At 41.2% G+C, this 16,820-nt stretch overlaps 1 protein-coding gene across 2 annotated transcripts in view; it reads left to right on the top strand.

The window, feature by feature from the left end:
• Txk (TXK tyrosine kinase) overlaps nucleotides 1–16,820 on the top strand; it is a 45,566-nt gene that overhangs the window by 10,738 nt on the left and 18,008 nt on the right. For both annotated transcript variants that reach the window (XM_059275103.1, XM_059275102.1), the window contains 4 exons: nucleotides 946–1,000; nucleotides 11,593–11,672; nucleotides 12,542–12,669; nucleotides 15,533–15,607. In XM_059275103.1, coding sequence (XP_059131086.1) covers nucleotides 946–1,000; nucleotides 11,593–11,672; nucleotides 12,542–12,669; nucleotides 15,533–15,607 — 338 coding nt within the window. The remainder of the gene's footprint in view (nucleotides 1–945; nucleotides 1,001–11,592; nucleotides 11,673–12,541; nucleotides 12,670–15,532; nucleotides 15,608–16,820) is intronic.

The raw sequence follows: 16,820 nt of genomic DNA, 5'->3' as shown, positions 1-16,820 counted from the left end.
CATTTTGAGATTACTGCTTCAGGATGGTCACATCGAACTACGTGTTTACCTCATGTAAATATTATTTAATTATGCCTACTGTGTATGATGGTCTATGACATGCCGAATGCACAGAACGCAGGGTTTGAAGGTAGAAGGATGCTTGCTGGTACATGGAAGGAAAGAATCCCAGTGTGGCTCAGTGGCACAGGGAGACTGTGGTCAGAGAAGGCAGGAGAGAGTGTTGGAGTCAGGATCACTGGTTGGCTGGCCCTGCCCATCAACTCTGTTAAGTACTAACTACACTGGAGGAGGGGAGACTGTCTTAAGGAGAATTAGATAAGTCAGGATGGATGTCACTTTGGGAAGCGACCTAACACTTCTAAAAACATGCAAATAGGAACTTCCTGAGAAGTTGGAAATGGCTATGTTTTAGTTTACTCACAGAACTAAGCATGTGTTAAAGATACTTCTTTTTTAAAAATAATTTATTTTTATTTTATGTGCATTGGTGTAAGGGTATCAGATTCCCTAGAACCAGCAATTACAGACCGTTGTAAACTGCCATGTGGGTGATGGGAATTGAACCTGGGTCCTCTGGAAGAGCAGCCAGAGTGCTCTTAACCACTGAGCCATCTTTCCAGTCCCTGAAGATAACTTCTTAATTTCATATTTTTCATGGGATTTTACAAGATGTTAAATCATGCAAAATTATATGTAAGTACTGTGTGGGCAAGAAGGGTGATGGTAGAATGAACTATATAATGGCTTGAAATGAGAAAAAAATGTATTGAGCTTGGTAAATTGGCGACATAATAGAACATCGTTATTTATCTGAATTTAAGCTATAGCTTTCTAAAGTAAATTCTAAAGACTTTAAGATGAAGGAATTAGAGGTGTTTTTTTTTTTTGGCCCGAAGAAAAATTAACATAAAGTTAAAAATGTGTTCTTTGTTACTTTTCCAGATGGTACCATAAGAACATTACTAGAAACCAGACGGAACGCCTATTGAGGCAAGAGGTAATTCAGTGTGTCCAGAAAAAGCCTGTGAATATTTCTAGTAATCCTGACAAGTCCATTATGAAGATTGTAGCCATTCAAAAGATGTCTTCCTATGCTTTCTGTTCTTAAAATGCCATTGCACACTCATTCCCACTGTACATTTTTCTAAGTCAAAAATCAGGCGTGTTTGCATAAGATCACCTTTTCATGGACTGCCATCGTAATCTCAGAAACATGTTTCTCTTGAAATGATTTCGGTGTCAGACTCTGTCATTCAACATGTCTTCTTTCGGTGGAGTCTGCATCTGAGTTACCCCTATGACAGTGTTTCTCACCCTTCCTAATGCTGCGACCCTTTACCACAGCTCCTCATGTTGTGGTGACTCCCCAACCAGAAAATTATTTGCATTGCTACTCAGTAGCTGCAATTGTGCTGCCGTTATGAACTGTAATGTGAATATCTGTGTTTTCTGATGGTCTTAGGCGGCCCCTGTGAAAGGGTCATTAGACCCACAGGGGTCGTGACCCACAGATCGAGAACACTGCCATATGACCTCTGCGCAGCAGAGCCTCTAACCTTGTGACCTCTGCTTACACTCTTGAAAAACACAGATACAGAGAACTATGCGGTGATAGTTTCTTTACTCTTTCGGAGCAAAGGGGAGAGTTGGTGGTTAAAGTATTAAACTCAGATCAAAACTACCCATTTAGGTCAAACCAAGACAAAACAGCGTAGGGTCTAAGTTTCCAACTGTCAGTGCCTAGTAACTGTGGGGAAATGAGGAGTCAAACCCAGAACCTGGAGAGGAAGTGTTGTGTCACTCTGCGGTGACCTCAGGTGTGGAGGGACTCTAGAAATGTGAATGAGAATCAGTTTTGTATATTAAAGAAATCCACGTCAGCAATGGCCCAGGATGCAGAGAAGACCCACTGGAGAATAGGGGCACACGTGGAAGATGGGGAACCAAGACTTGGCCTCAGGTGTGGGTGTGGGCGGAACCTAGACAGGCTTAGCTCTGCTTGCTATAGAAAGCTGGTGAGATCAATAGCTCCACCCTGGAGAGTTAAGGGGAGGAAAGCTGGGAGCAGCTTCCCAATAAGCAAGATGATACAGGTCACATGATCCAAATCACAGGACTGTGTGTGTCCAGCACAAGAGATTCTGTAATGGGTAGGTCTCATCTTGCTGAAGACAGTAGAGAAAACAGTTATGGAACAGCCCATGTGCTTGCCACACTGATGAAATATTAAAAATTTAGCCCTGATTTTTTTTCCAGTTTTTTGCTTTCCTTTGTTTGAGATAGCACCTCAGATAGCCCAGGCTGGCCTCCAACTCACTACTAACTGAGAATAATCTTTAATTGGTGGTATTCCTTCCTCCCATTCCCAAGTTGGGATTACAGGCATGTGCCACTGTGCTCAGCTGCCCTGACATTTCTAAAGGGTTCACACAGATGAAGCCCAATCCATCATTTCTCCCTGCGTTCACTAAAGACAGTCAGAAAGGACAGATGTGTTCTCATTTTTTCCATCTATTTATATTTTATCATCTATATGTGCACATAAATAATTTCACCACTTGACATAAAGATCATATATATTGGTATTTAACTTATTTTTGAGACAAAGTCTCACTGGGTAGCCCAGGTTAGACTCAAACTTGAGGCAATCCTCCTGCCTCAACCTCCCAGGTACTGGAATAATAGGTATGAGTCACCATCCAAGACTTTGGATTTTTATAAGCACATTATGTTTTAAAAATTCATTCATATGTGTACACATAGAACCACCTTATTATTTAATATTTCATTATATGCACATATAAAATCTATCCAATATTCATAAACATTCAAATTGTTTCCAGCTTCTTACTGTTTGGAACACTGGAGTGATACTTCCTTGTAAAAATCATCTTGCATACACACGTACACACACACACACACACACACACACACACACACACACACACACTGAATGTTCAGATTTAATATTGCTAGGTATTTTCAAGACTTGATTCAGAAAGCTTTGACTGGTTGTGATTGCTTGAATGAGAATGGTCCCCATAGGTTTATATACTTGAATGCTTGGTCCCCACTTGGTGGAACTTGTTGGGAAGGGTCAGGAGGTGTGGCCTTGTTGGAGAAAGTTTATCACGGGGACAGGGCGTGCTTTGATATTCAAAAGCCCATACCATGTGCCCCTGTTAGCTAGCCTCTCTGGAGCTGTGGGGTTGCAGTCTGGCTATCCCTTCCCTCACATCTAGTATCCACTTATGAGTAAGTATATACTATGTTTGTCCTTCTGAGTCTGGGTTACCTCACTCAGGATGATATTTTCTAGTTCCATCCATTTGCCTGCAAATTTCATGATATCATTGTTTTTACTGCTGAGTAGTACTCCATTGTGTATATGTGCCACATTGATGGGAAGACGTGCAGAGGTGACAGACTATACTGGTAGAAGCCCATGAACTGTAGACTAGTGGCTGTGGAGCCCCCATGGGACTGGACTAGGGCCTCTGGATACAGAAGATGGATGTTTAGCTCGAACTGTTTGGGGGGCATCCAGACAGGGGGATCGGGATCCATCCCTGGGACATGGGCAGGCTTTTGGGAGCCCAGTGCCTGTGGTGTGACACCTTGCACAGCCTTGGTGCAGTGGCGAGGGGCTTGGACCTGCCTAGGCTCAGTGTGCCTGGCTCTGCTGACTCCCCATGGGAGACCTTGATTTGGGGGATGTGGGGATGTGGGGTGGCTTGGGTGGGAGAGATGGGATCTGTGGGTGGTATGTTGAGTGAGTAGAAAATTTCTTAATAAAGAAAAATGAAAAGAAAAAGAAAAAAACAAAACACACAAGCAAACAAAAGCCCACACCAATCCCAGTTAGCTCTTTATCTTTCTGCCTCATGCTTGTGGTTGAGATGTAAGCTCTCAGTTATTGCTCCAGCACCAAGCCTGCCTGCCTGCTGCCCTCTTCCCCACCAGGATGGTCAAGGACTCTAGCCCTCAGCAACCTATGTGTCCCAAATTAAATGGTTTCTTTTAGAAGTTGCCTTGGTCATGGTGTTTTGTCATGGGAATATAAAAGTTAGATACTAGCTTACACATTTATTTATTAAGAATTTCATCCAAGTATACAATGTATTTTGACCAGATTCACTTCCCCCATCTTCCAACTCCTTCCAGATATCTGTCTCCTCACATCTCCCTTCCAACTTCATATCCTTTTAAAAAAAAAATAACCTGCTAAGTATAATCGCCCATACATGCACAGGGGTAAAGCAATCCACTGGAATGTGGTCCACCTGCCAGGGGCCACATCCCTAATGAGAACTAACTCTCCTATTACCTGCCATCAACTGTCAATAGCTCCTTAGCCGGGGTGGGAGCCATGTGTCCCTGCTCCATCTCTCCTGAAATGTCACCTGGATTGGACTTGTACAGGCTTCTGCAGGCAACCACAGCTGCTGTGAGTTCATGAATATGGAAGTCCTGGCAAGTCCAGAAGACACTGTTTGGCACCTCTCCTCCCCTTCCATGGGCTCCTACAATCTTTCTGTCCTCTATTACACACTGTTCCCTAACTCTCATGGGGGAGGGGGCTGTGACACAGCTATCTTACTTATCCCTGGGCATTCCGCCAACCCATGTTTTCTGTACTTTGATCAGTTGCCTCTGTACTAACTGCCATCCACTACACAAAGATAAAGACTAAGAACTGCATTAATCTATGAGTATAGAGATATGAATTTAGAGGGCAGTTTGATACGACGTTCATTTAGCAAAATAACAGTAGTGTGTTCACCCCTAGGATTTATGAGCCCCCTAGCCACCGATTCTTGGCCAGATTTACATAACCTGGCATAAGTTTCCTCATGAACAAGGGGCCTTAAATCCAGTCAGAAAGCAGTTGCTTATCCCCATTCGTATCACTGTTGTACTCAAGGGAACAGCTTTGCAGGCCTATCATTATTGTAGCCCATAGGGACCACAGCTAGTAAGACTATTGATTTTTCTTCCCCAGCAGCCCCCATCACACCTTCCATGTACCAAAGAAGCTAGCCAGCAGGGAGGAAGCTTCTAGGTCAGTACCAGCTTGACTATTCTGAGTTCTGTGACCAAAGTGTGCAGTGTCTTCAACAAGAGGGTCTTACCATCAAGTTCTGGCAGGCCAACAAGAACAGTGAGAATAGCCTGTAATGTTTTGGGGGGTCCTCTGGGACCCCCTTGATTAACAATTTAGTTAGTAGAGAGGTGGTATCCCATACTTGAAATTGGGCCTTTAATTGGCAGCCTATAGCCTCTGGGGAAATCATTATCCCTCCCATATAAAGTAATTGCATTAAACTAGCACACACACACACACACACACACACACACACACACACACACACACACACACGAGACAGAAACAGAAACAAGAGAGAGACAGAGAGATGTGCATACATGGAAATTTTTTAAGTAGTAGGTTTCTGTATGACTTTTTTCCTTATTATTAAGAAATTTTCTGTTCATTTTTTATATGACTTTCTCAAATATTCTCAGTGTTATTTATTCCTCCCCTACTCCTCAAATTCCTTTCTCTTTTCTCCCCTCTCCTGGCCCTCTTAAGCCTTCCCTCTATATTATTCCTTTACCCCCTTCATATCACTTTTGACAAAATCCAACATCATTTCATGACAAGAATCCTGGGAGTAGGGATGAAAGGAATACATATCAACATAATATATGATAAACCTATGGCTACCATCAAAATGGAGAAAAACTCAAAACATGTCCACTAAGATCAGAAACAAGACAAGGTGGTGTGTGTGTGTGTGTGTGTGTGTGTGTGTGTGTGTGTGTGTGTGTATGTGTGTGCGTGCACGCGCGCATGTGGTGATATATAGAATTATCCTTGATTGTCCTCTATGTTATATACTAAGGCATGGTTCCTCACATAAACCCAAAATTTGCTGATTTGTCCGGTCAAGTTAGGCAGATTGTTTCAGGAATTCCCTGTTTCTGCCTACCAAGTGTTGGGATTATTGGCAGGCTGCCACATGCGCCTGACATTTATATGGGTGCTAGGGGTCCAAACTCGGATCCCCATGCTTATGCAGCAAGTGCTTTACCCATTGAACCATCATCTATCTCCTTGGTCCTTTATATATACTCTTCTACACACCATTTTTTTCCTTCCTACTGAGTCTTCCAACATCAGTACACAAGAGTGTCTTTCATTCACTTTATATCTGCACATCATTCTCTACTTTAGATATACCACTGTCTTAGTTAGGGTTTCTATTGCTGTGAAGAGTATCATGACCAAGGCAAATCTTATAAGGGAAAACATTTAATTGAAGCTGGTTTACGGTTTGGAGGTTTAGTCCATTATCATCACGGCAGGTGATGTGCAGGCAGACATGGTGCTGGAGAAGGAGCTGAGAGTTCTACATCTTGATTCACAGGCAGCAGAAGGAGTCTGTGACACTGGCCGTAGCTTGAACATAGGAGACCTCAAAGTCCACCCCCACAGGGCCACACCTCCCAATAGTGCCACTCCCTATGGAGATCATTTTCTTTCAAAGCACCACAATCATAATTTGTAAATCAATAGTTCATTATGGAAACTAAGTGAGATGCATTCTCTTTTGCTATTAAAACATTGTTTACTTCAATTCTCTTCACACACACACATCTTTTTCCATTTATATGAGTCTTTTTGTAGAATAAATCCCCAGATGGAAATCTGAGGCCAAAGGGAATGTGCATTTCTAACTTCCATAGACCTCACAGTGCCCTCTGCAGAAATGGTGAGGGGTCTAGATACTCACCAGAAATAGAAGAGCATCTGTTTCCCACAGCCTTTCCAGGCAGCATATCATATGAAACAGCTGGATCCTTCCTCTGGTGCCTCATCTCACTGGGAATTTGATTCATATTCTCTTAGCCTGGAGATGTTAAGCATTTTTCATACATTACATTTTATGGGGTTGATTTCCTTTGTTGTAACTGTTCATATTCCCTGCATGGTTTTCCACTAGGTTTTTGATGTCTTTCTCAGAATCTATGGACTCTATAGCTAAGGAAACTAACCCTCTGTGGCATGTGGCAATAGTTCCTCTAGGTTTTCAATTGTCTGGCCGTTTTCTGGCATGAACTAGGTATTTGAATAATATGTGTTTGAATTTATCAAAGTTTTTGTAAAGGTTAATAACCTGTATCAAAGCAGAATTGCCTTCCCTACTCCAAGGTTACAAGAAAACACTCCCCATGTTTCTTGAGGATGCTAGTGGTTTTATTTTGTAAACTTCTACTTTGGGTTCATTCGGAATGTTTCCTCTCGCAACGAGTAAGGGGAAGATTACTTATTCCCTATGAGTTTACCAAGTATCTTTCTAGTCTGCATTCATTTGGTTGCCACATACGTAATGATAAACATTTTTATTTTGGATTTTTTCTGTATTTTCTACTTGTCTTCATTGGCCAGCCTGTCTGTTCATAAACTGTTTTAAATATGGAGGTTTTCTCTGGTATCCTTAGCTTTCCTTACTCTCAAGATCACCATGACACACCAAAAACAAACCTTCCCAAGTTGCTCTGAATGTACAGATGCCATTAGGAAAAACTCTAGGCACTTGGAGTCAATGGGCTGTGATGCATGTGGGTTCTGATGCTACTGGATTCCATTTATTAACGTTTTCTGTAATATTTGTGATAAAATGAGGGTACTTGGTGGTCTTTCTTTTTGCACAGCCCGGGCTGGGTTGATGTTACTGATCTGAAGATGACCTTACACACTTATATTTTGAAGTTTATCTTTTGTTCCTTTGCTCTGGAATTGTTCAATCTCTATACTGGTTTTTCCTTTCAAGTTTAGTACTTTCTTTTTTTTAATTTTTTTTTTTTTTTTTTGGTTTTTCGAGACAGGGTTTCCCTGTGTAGCTTTGTGCCTTTCCTGGAACTCACTTGGTAGCCCAGGCTGGCCTTGAACTCACAGAGATCTGCCTGGCTCTGCCTCCCGAGTGTTGGGATTAAAGGCGTGCGCCACCACCTCCCGGCTAAGTTTAGTACTTTCTAGTATGTGTTTATGGTGCTTTCTACTGCCATGTTTTAAGAATTGTACCCATTGTTCTAATCCATAGATCTATTAGGATTTTTGTTCATATTGGATTCAATCTTGATAAGTTATTTGTTAATTATCCATTGCATTTAAGTTTTAAAATTTGCCACAGATAGGCAAATAAAGTCTTTTCTTTTCTTTTTTCTTTCTCTTTTTCTTTCTTCTTTTTTTTTTTTTTTACAGATCATTGATTTGTTCATCTTGTGGAATAATTTTTGATAATTTTCACAATTAGTTGCTGACTAGGTTAGTTAGCTTATCTGTTATTTTTTCCGAACAACTAGATTTTGAACTTAATTACTGATTGTATCATATTTTCACCTTTATAACTTGTTATCTTCTACTTTGATCTTTATTAATTTTTTCTTCTACTTTATCTGGTGTGCTGGCTAGTTTTATGTCAACTTGACACAAGTTAAAGTCATCTGACAGGAGGGAACCTCAATTTAGAAAATGCCTCTGTAAGATCTGGCTGTAGGCAAGCCTGTGGGACCTTTTCTTAATTAGTGATTGATGGGGAAGGGCCTACCTCATTGTGCATGGTGCTATCCCTGGGCTGGTGGCCCTGGGTTCTATAAGAAGGCAGACTGAGCAAGGCATGAGGAGCAAGTCAGTAAGCAGCACTCCTCCATGGCCTCTACATCAGCCCCTGTCTCCAGGTACCCACTCAGTTTGAGTTTCAGCCTTGGTTTCCCTCAATGGGCTATGACTTTTTCTTCCCAATGTATTATTCATTAAAGCAATAACAACCCTAACTAAGACACCTGGGTTTATTTTATAACCTTTATTCTTACTTGTTGAATTAGATATGCTTACTTATTTCTTTAATTCTCTCTCTCTCTCTCTCTCTCTCTCTCTCTCTCTCTCTCTTGATTGTTACAGTTTCCTTTCTGTTGCTATGACAAAATACTCTGACTAAGCATGACTTAGGGAAGGAAGGTTTTATTTCAGCTTACAGGTTGCAGTCTGTCACTGAGGGAAGTCGGGTGATAACTCAAACAAGAACTTGAAGCAGAAACCGTGGAGGAATGCTGCTAGCTGGCTTACCTGCAGGGCTTTCTTATACAGCCCAGAATATCCTGCCCAGGACTCACTTGCTGCTCAGTAGGGCACTGATGTAAATAATAAGAGCATAGGCTTATTTCTGAGCACTGTTGGAACTATACAGCAGAGGCTCTCATGAACAGTGTTTCGTTGTTATTTTAGATATTTTAATATCTAAAGCATTTGTTTTAATTTATATGTATGTGTATGTGTGTGTATGTGTGTGTGTGTGTGAGAGAGAGAGAGAAACAGAGAGAGACAGAGAGAGATAGAGAGACAGAGAGAGAGAGAGAGAGAGAGAGAGAGAGAGAGAGAGAGAGAGAGTATCCCACATGCCTACAGGTGCCTCTGGAGGCCAGAGGAATGTGCCTTATCTAGTGGAGCTGGAGTTATAGCAACAAGTGCTCTTAACTGCTGAACCATCTCTCCTCATTTATATTTTATTTCCTTGAGTTAGATAAAAGAAAATGTAGCCGGGCATTGGTGGCACACGCCTTTAATCCCAGCACTCGGGAGGCAGAGCCAGGCAGATCTCTGTGAGTTAGAGGCCAGCCTGGGCTACCAAGTGAGTTCCAGGAAAAGGCACAAAGCTACACAGAGAAACCCTGTCTCAAAAAAACAAAACAAAAAAAAAAAAAAAAGAAAGAAAATGTAAAAATCTGGCAATGCTCGGGGTATTGTACTTGGGGGCTTATTAGAAATTACTAGCTCTGTTGCCTTGTGGTCAGAAAACGCTGTTTGTGGTCTTCCTTCTTTGAAGTTTTATAAGCAGAGACCACTCCATGTATAATTTTATGTGCATATTCCATATGTTGATATGCATCCCTACTGTAACACACATAGAAAGCATACAGGAAACTTCTTTTCATACCTTTGTCATTAACAGCCTATGTTTCCCTTTGGTATATAGTGTAACACTTGTGCATCACAGTAATTCAATAAAAGCTGGATTTTGTCATTTACAATGCCTATAAGAGAGTTTAGTGGGCGATTGAGGCTAATGTCTTTGTGCAAGTGTGAGAGAAGACTGTGTTTAGTATCTAAAGTGCACTGTGAGGGGCTCTTCATGCTGTTTGGATCACACACTTGCTAGGCACAACCTTGAATCTTCTATGGCAGCTGTAGGTAGAATTTTCTGCCTAGACCACTGACCAGCTCTGTCTCGCCAGCCACTCCACAAATAACCACACAGAGACTTATTATTAATTATAAATGCTCAGTTGATAGCTTAGGCTTGTTTCCAGGCAGCTTTTACAACTTAAATTAACCCATTTCTATTAATTATGTACTTCCCTGGGGCTCGTTTACCTCATCTATGAACTTCCCATGTTGATTCTTCCATGTCTGTCTCGAGACTCCTCCAACTCCGCCCTCCTTCTTCCCAGCATTCTCTCTGCCTTGAAAATGCTGCCTAGCTATTGACCAGTCAGCTTTTTATTAACAATGAGAGCAACACATCTTGACAGTGTATAGAAGGATTACTCCACAGCAGGCAGCGGTTCTCAACTTGTGGGTTGTGACCCCTTTGTGTGTGTAGGGGCCCCATACCAGATATCCTACATATCAAATATTTACATTATGATTTGTAACAGTAGAAAAATTACAGTTATGAAGTAGCAATAAAATAATTTTGTAGTTGGGGATCACGGCAGTGTGAGCAACTGTATTAAAAGGTAGAGCATTAGGAAGGTTGAGAATCACTGGTCTGTGGGTTTTGTAAGAGACCCTGCAGCTGTTCTGTCTTCAGGAACAAAAGCCCACACAGTAAAGCAGAAATGGTGTATAATAACAGACAAACCAGTCTAGCTGTCGAAATGATTGGAAAGCAATTTGCAGCTTTCTTGGAGTTTCTTCAAAGAGTGTCCACAGAGACCTAGTTCTTAGCTGAGCATTGACAGTGTTACCATGTCCCTCCCCCGCTGCTGTTCTTTTCATCTCTCCCACATCCTACACCAGTGTGAGACTCCCAACAGGATCCCCTACTGTATTCTTTCTCACGAACTCTAATCTCTTGTCCTACTCTATGACTTTCCAGAAATATTTCCCCCTCCACCCTTCATTCCACTTCTTCTAACATGTAGTCTTGTCAGTCTATCTCAGAGGGCTTTTTTTTTTCTTTAAATATGGATCAGTGATTTTCATCTGTTATCCTAATCAATGCAGCAAAACCCACTAAATGCAAGGTTGTCAAAACGAGGACTTTTCCTGGGAAAATCAAGGATAATGTTTTAAAATATAGATTATAGATTTCTTATCTTATGATTCATAAATCTGTAAGAGAGATAAGGTAGCAAAAGCAATCTCATTCTTCAATAATAAGAATATAGAAGTCACTTATTTTTTTAAATATAAGTTACTTATAGGGAATCTGTCTAGGTTTGGCTTTTATCAGTGATATCTCAGTTTGTTTTTCTAAGAAGGAATACACTTGAAAAATGGATACATTTTATTTTATTTTTCAGGCTAAAGAAGGTGCATTTATCGTGAGGGATTCCAGACATTTGGGGTCTTATACAATTTCTGTGTTTACAAGAGCTGGAAGGTAAGCATTCCTTTTGTGATTTTGATTGCATTAGAAATAATCCTTGGGACAGTTTTGCTTTTATGTAGATGCCATCACATAGGGACTATGAGAAAGGGTTCAGCTTAGGGGGAAGGCTGCTGGCCTGGAAACTGGGACAACTACATGGTTTATACTGTATCTCGGTTATATCTATTACATGGCATGTGATATGTAATACGATAAACCTATTACATAGCTTTCTTTCTCTTCCTTTTTCCAACTAACCCTCTCAATCAAATTAGATTAGTTGTGGCAGACACTGTTGGCATGTTCCTCAGACCCCTCAGACTCCTCTAGGGGTCAGGTTCTCCCCAGGCTTCCTGTGCCTTTTAGCCTGGGGTGTTCTGTGACTATGGGAACTTGTGGTGAGGCTAGAGGCACCTGAAAGGCAGAATCTCAGGAACATCCCTCCCTTGGTGAGGGAAGGAGCTGAGAAGTAACTACCTCGGCTTGTCTGCAGTTTAGTAACGACACCCTGGCTGCCCAACACAGTTACCTGCTCAGTAGTGTTCCCTCTGCCGACTACCCTCTCCTCTCTCACCTTTCCAATCCCTCTCATTTGTTTAGTCAACATTTAACATTCAAGAAATAGTTATGTGTGTTTCGCGATGAACACCACTCTATAGGACGTGGGGCTTGTCTTCTAAAGTTATGTTGACTATGAGGTACCAGTGAGACATGTGAGAGACATTCCAGGATGACCAGGTATTTGCCGAGTCCACCTGTTCTCCCCTTGGTGTGCAGAGTGGACAGGAAGAGAGCGTGAGCATTGGAGTCCCACGGCTGAACACACTGAGTTCTAAAGCCGTCTTTTGTTTCTCTAGTAACTGACATTTTATTGATTACAGACCTACACAGGCTTCAATAAAACATTATCAGATTAAAAAGAACGACGCAGGACAATGGTACGTGGCTGAAAGACATCTTTTTCCATCGGTTCCCGAGCTGATCCAGTATCACCAGTACAACGCAGCTGGTAAGTTAGGGGTCGGTCCCTTGACAGGGAAGGCATGCACGCCCTCAAATGTTCAACAGCAGCAAACCGCTGTGGACATCCAGCCCAAGGGCTTGAAATATAATCTTTCTTGGGCAATGGTTGTTTTTATCAATGCGTCTTTTTTTTTTTTCCTAGCCAAGGAGCAAGACTTGAGTTGCAGTATTTTTTTTTCCCTACCAGATTAGAAAGATGGTGGATAACAGAGGAGCTAAGGGCACTTAGTTAAGCGTATATTCTGGAAGGTTAGCTAGGGATAAATGTAATACAGCTTCAAATCCCTAAATGATGAGGCTCCTTTCCCATGCTCCCACAAATCTCCTCTCTCATTTAGATAATTACAACAGGAAATTATCTTTAAGCCTCTCATCCTCTATTCTTTCTTGCTGTGAGAAAATACAAAGTTATACAGATCCAGGCTTTCATAGTTATACTTGGACCTAAATAGACCAGAATATTGACCCCTCTCCTCAGCTATTGGTTGCCCAGCTCTCCTTATACAAACCTCTCGTTTCTGGAAAGATAAGGGATCTCAGAAAGTTCTACCACAATTACAGACATATCTCTGGCCTTCAACCCTCACCCAGTCTGTGCCAGGCCACTTGGAGCCAGAGGTGAGGACTTTTACCTCAGCATTACAGAACTTGGAACAGACCCACCGTAACTTACCCTACCTTTTTTCACGAGTTTCTTTTGAATATCCTGTTTGTGAAAAGTTGTGTTGACCAAAAACAAAACCAAACAAAAAACTCTTTTGAAAAGAGAATACTTTCCCGTGACACTGGTTTTGCACATCGATAACAAATCCCAGGACATCTGTCTCCACTTATGGGATGAATCCCCATGGATTTCCCAGAATCAGCAGCTGCCTGGTTAGAGAGAGGTGCAGGGGAGAGGCCTGGAGGCCAAGGATCAGACTGGGGATACAACACACCCCTGCACACACACACACACACACACACACACACACACACACACACACACACACACCCTAGCAGGCCAGCTCTGAGTTTGCTTCCTCAACAGTTCTTCCTCTTTCTCCTTCCTTTAAAGAAACATTTAAGAAAGGGTATTTATGTGGTGAGGTTCCAAAATACCGAAAGGCCAGGATGCTCCAACATTAAGAGGTAGGAATGATAAACTGTTCACCACATAAATACTCTTGGCTAAGTCCCAAATGCTATCAATTTCATATCCTGAATATGTTCATTTAGATCCCTGTCTCTCCTTGGTATCAGGGTTGTCCCGATCAATCATTAGTCCTGGGGGCAATTTCCAGCAGTTTCTTAATACTTTGTCTCCAAAGCTCATTTCCCTCCCATCTACTTCTATGCTACGCCAGTGACCTAACAAAAATGGAAACATGAAGATTTCACATTCTTGCTTGAGACTGACCCCCTCCCCCAATCTCTTCCAACCCATCTCTTTCTCCTTTTCTCTGCTGTAAAACGCAATGCTCTCTGACAGGGCTTACAAGACCCATCATAACCAGGATAATACAGACTTCTTGAATATAACTTTTTGCCTCTTTCTACCTCCTCCTCCTGCTCTTTGTTCTGGTACCCACCTTCACGCAATCTCATGTGCTTGGCATTCTTTGTCGGTGCCCCAAGCAGTCTGTGTGCATCTTCATCATCTACATTAGAGTGGGCTGTCTCTTTTTGAGGTTCCTCACTGAGGGACATCTTCCTGTAGGAGGAAGCATCTCAACTGTCTTTGGATGTGTTGAGGTCTTTGGGATTTACCTGGAAGAGAATCCTGTATATTTTAGGCCTTAATACCCCTGGTTTTCTGCTAGCTGAGCTTGCCTCTGCCTCCCAGCCTTTGCACATACTATTTATCTGCCTGGGCTTCTCCCACTGATCTTTGTGAATGGCTCTGTGTCTGTCTGTGTCTTCATTCCTATCCTCTTGTTTGAAAGGCCTTCCTAGCGTTTTATCCATGCTGTCCTGTGTTTACCATTTACTTTTTCCGGTACATACACACACTGGTTCATTTCCCACCCTTGCTAGAAAGTGGGATCTGTGAGAGCAGAGGCCAACAGCTTCTCATTCAACACTGTCTCCCAACGTCAAGTTAGAACATGATGTAAACAGACTTTCAATGCGCAGCAATCGAAGACACAAATAATGTTTATTGATAAACTGAAACTGATAATCTGGAATTCTTCAGACTGACCCAGTCAAATGAAGACTTGCTCATTCTACTATGCTACCTTCAAACAAAATGAAACAAAACAAACCCAAAATAGAACAACATCAACAAAAAATCCCACAAAAACCTGTTCCAAAAAGTGTTCAATTTGATGGCTAAGTGAATTTTTCTAGCACTTTTGGAAACAATTTAATTAAATATCCCATGTTATAAGAGAAAAATTTGAGAGAATACATACAAATTCATGTTCAAGAAAATATAATATATTTTATAATAATGAGATCTCAGAAATATTTTAGGGTCTATTTATCATCATCAGTATGTATAAACTACATGCTTAGTATGAAAATTTGTAATAAAACATTGATATTTTTGTATAATGTATTTAATACTTATGTGTTTCCAATTATTCAAATAGTTTTGCCAAGTTTTTTACTGGAGTGCTAACAATTCATCTGTGCACACTGAGATTTTGCAAGAGAATTTCTGTTAACTTAGAGTCTTCAGATTGTGTACACTGAATATATATTATGAATGGAATGTTTTCAAGTGGAAAATAAGAAACTATAATGTGGGTGCAGCATTGTTCTGCCTCATTATTTACAGACAGGTACTGTCTTCTAGTATACTTGGTCCTTCCTTCTGTAACTAGTAAACTAGTCTTGATATACTCATTTTTCTTTCTCCTTAGGTCTCATGTCCCGTCTCCGCTATCCAGTTGGGCTTCTGGGCAGCTGTCTACCAGCCACAGCTGGTTTTAGCTATGGTAAAGTACATATGTGCTGAAGGAAGATATCCATCCTTCCATCCATCCATCCATCCATCCATCCATCCAGGACCCACCCCACAGATTCTCTAAATTCTCAGTTCATTTGAAATGTCTACCTACATATGTTTCTTTTATATTTTCTTTTATATTTATATTTTATATATGTTTCTTGGTATATATATATATATATATATATATATATATATATATATATACCAAGTTTTGAGTACTTAAGTTAATAGAATGAGAAACTACACGCTCTTGTGTCTAACCTCTTCCTGTTCCCATATATCTTTCAATTTCATTGGTGGTGTTGGGTGTGGCTGACTCATTTTCATTGTGACACACTGCTACACAGTTAGCATTACTATCTTTTTTCACACAGCCATTCAGGTTCTTACAACTACTATTGCTATGAACGCTCTTGTTTGTGTTCAGATGATAAGTGTGCAGTTATGATCCACTGTATGTATACTCCAGAGAAGTTTTGTTGGGCCATAGGCTATGCATAATTTGAGATTTACTAGGCAGAATCAATTTTCCAAAGAGTTCATTCCAGATCCCACACCTATCAACAATGTAGAAGAATGCCAGCCCCCCCCCCTCGCCCTTTCCAATATTTAGTATTTCTTAACACTTTAGCCAATCTGGTAAGTGTACGATGGTTTATCCCTCATGACTAATTATTTTGGGTATGTTTTAATAGATATAGTGGCTGTTTGGATATTCTCTTTAATGATCCAATATTCATCAGTTTTACCCTTAAATTAGATTTCATGCTTTTTCTGACTGGTTTATTCTTTTTCCTTCCTACCTTCCTCCCTCCCTCCCTCCCTCCCTCTCCCTCTCCCCTTCCCTCCCTCCCCCTCCCTCTCTCTCTCTCTCTCTCTCTCTCTCTCTCTCTCTCTCTCTCTCTCTCTCTCTCTCGTCTTTTTGAGACAGAATATCTCTGTGTAGCCTTGGCTGCCCTGGAACTTACTCTGTAGACCAGGCTGGCCTCCAACTCACAAAGATCCACCTGCCTCTGCCTCCTGAGTGCTGGGATTAAAGGCATGCACTATGACCACCTGGCAATTGATTTATTCTTAATACTTTCTTTTAAAGATTTATATTTATTTTGCATGTATGAGTATTTTGTCTACATGTATGTAAGTGCACTTCATGCGTGGTTGTTGCCTGCAGAGGCCAGATGAGGGAGAGAGCTGGGTCT

The sequence above is a fragment of the Peromyscus eremicus genome, chromosome 10 (genome assembly GCF_949786415.1).
Source record: "Peromyscus eremicus chromosome 10, PerEre_H2_v1, whole genome shotgun sequence".
In the NCBI taxonomy this organism is placed as follows: Eukaryota; Metazoa; Chordata; class Mammalia; order Rodentia; family Cricetidae; genus Peromyscus; species Peromyscus eremicus.
The sequence above is the reverse complement of the archived record's forward strand: the minus strand, read 5'-3'. Positions and strand labels throughout refer to the sequence as shown.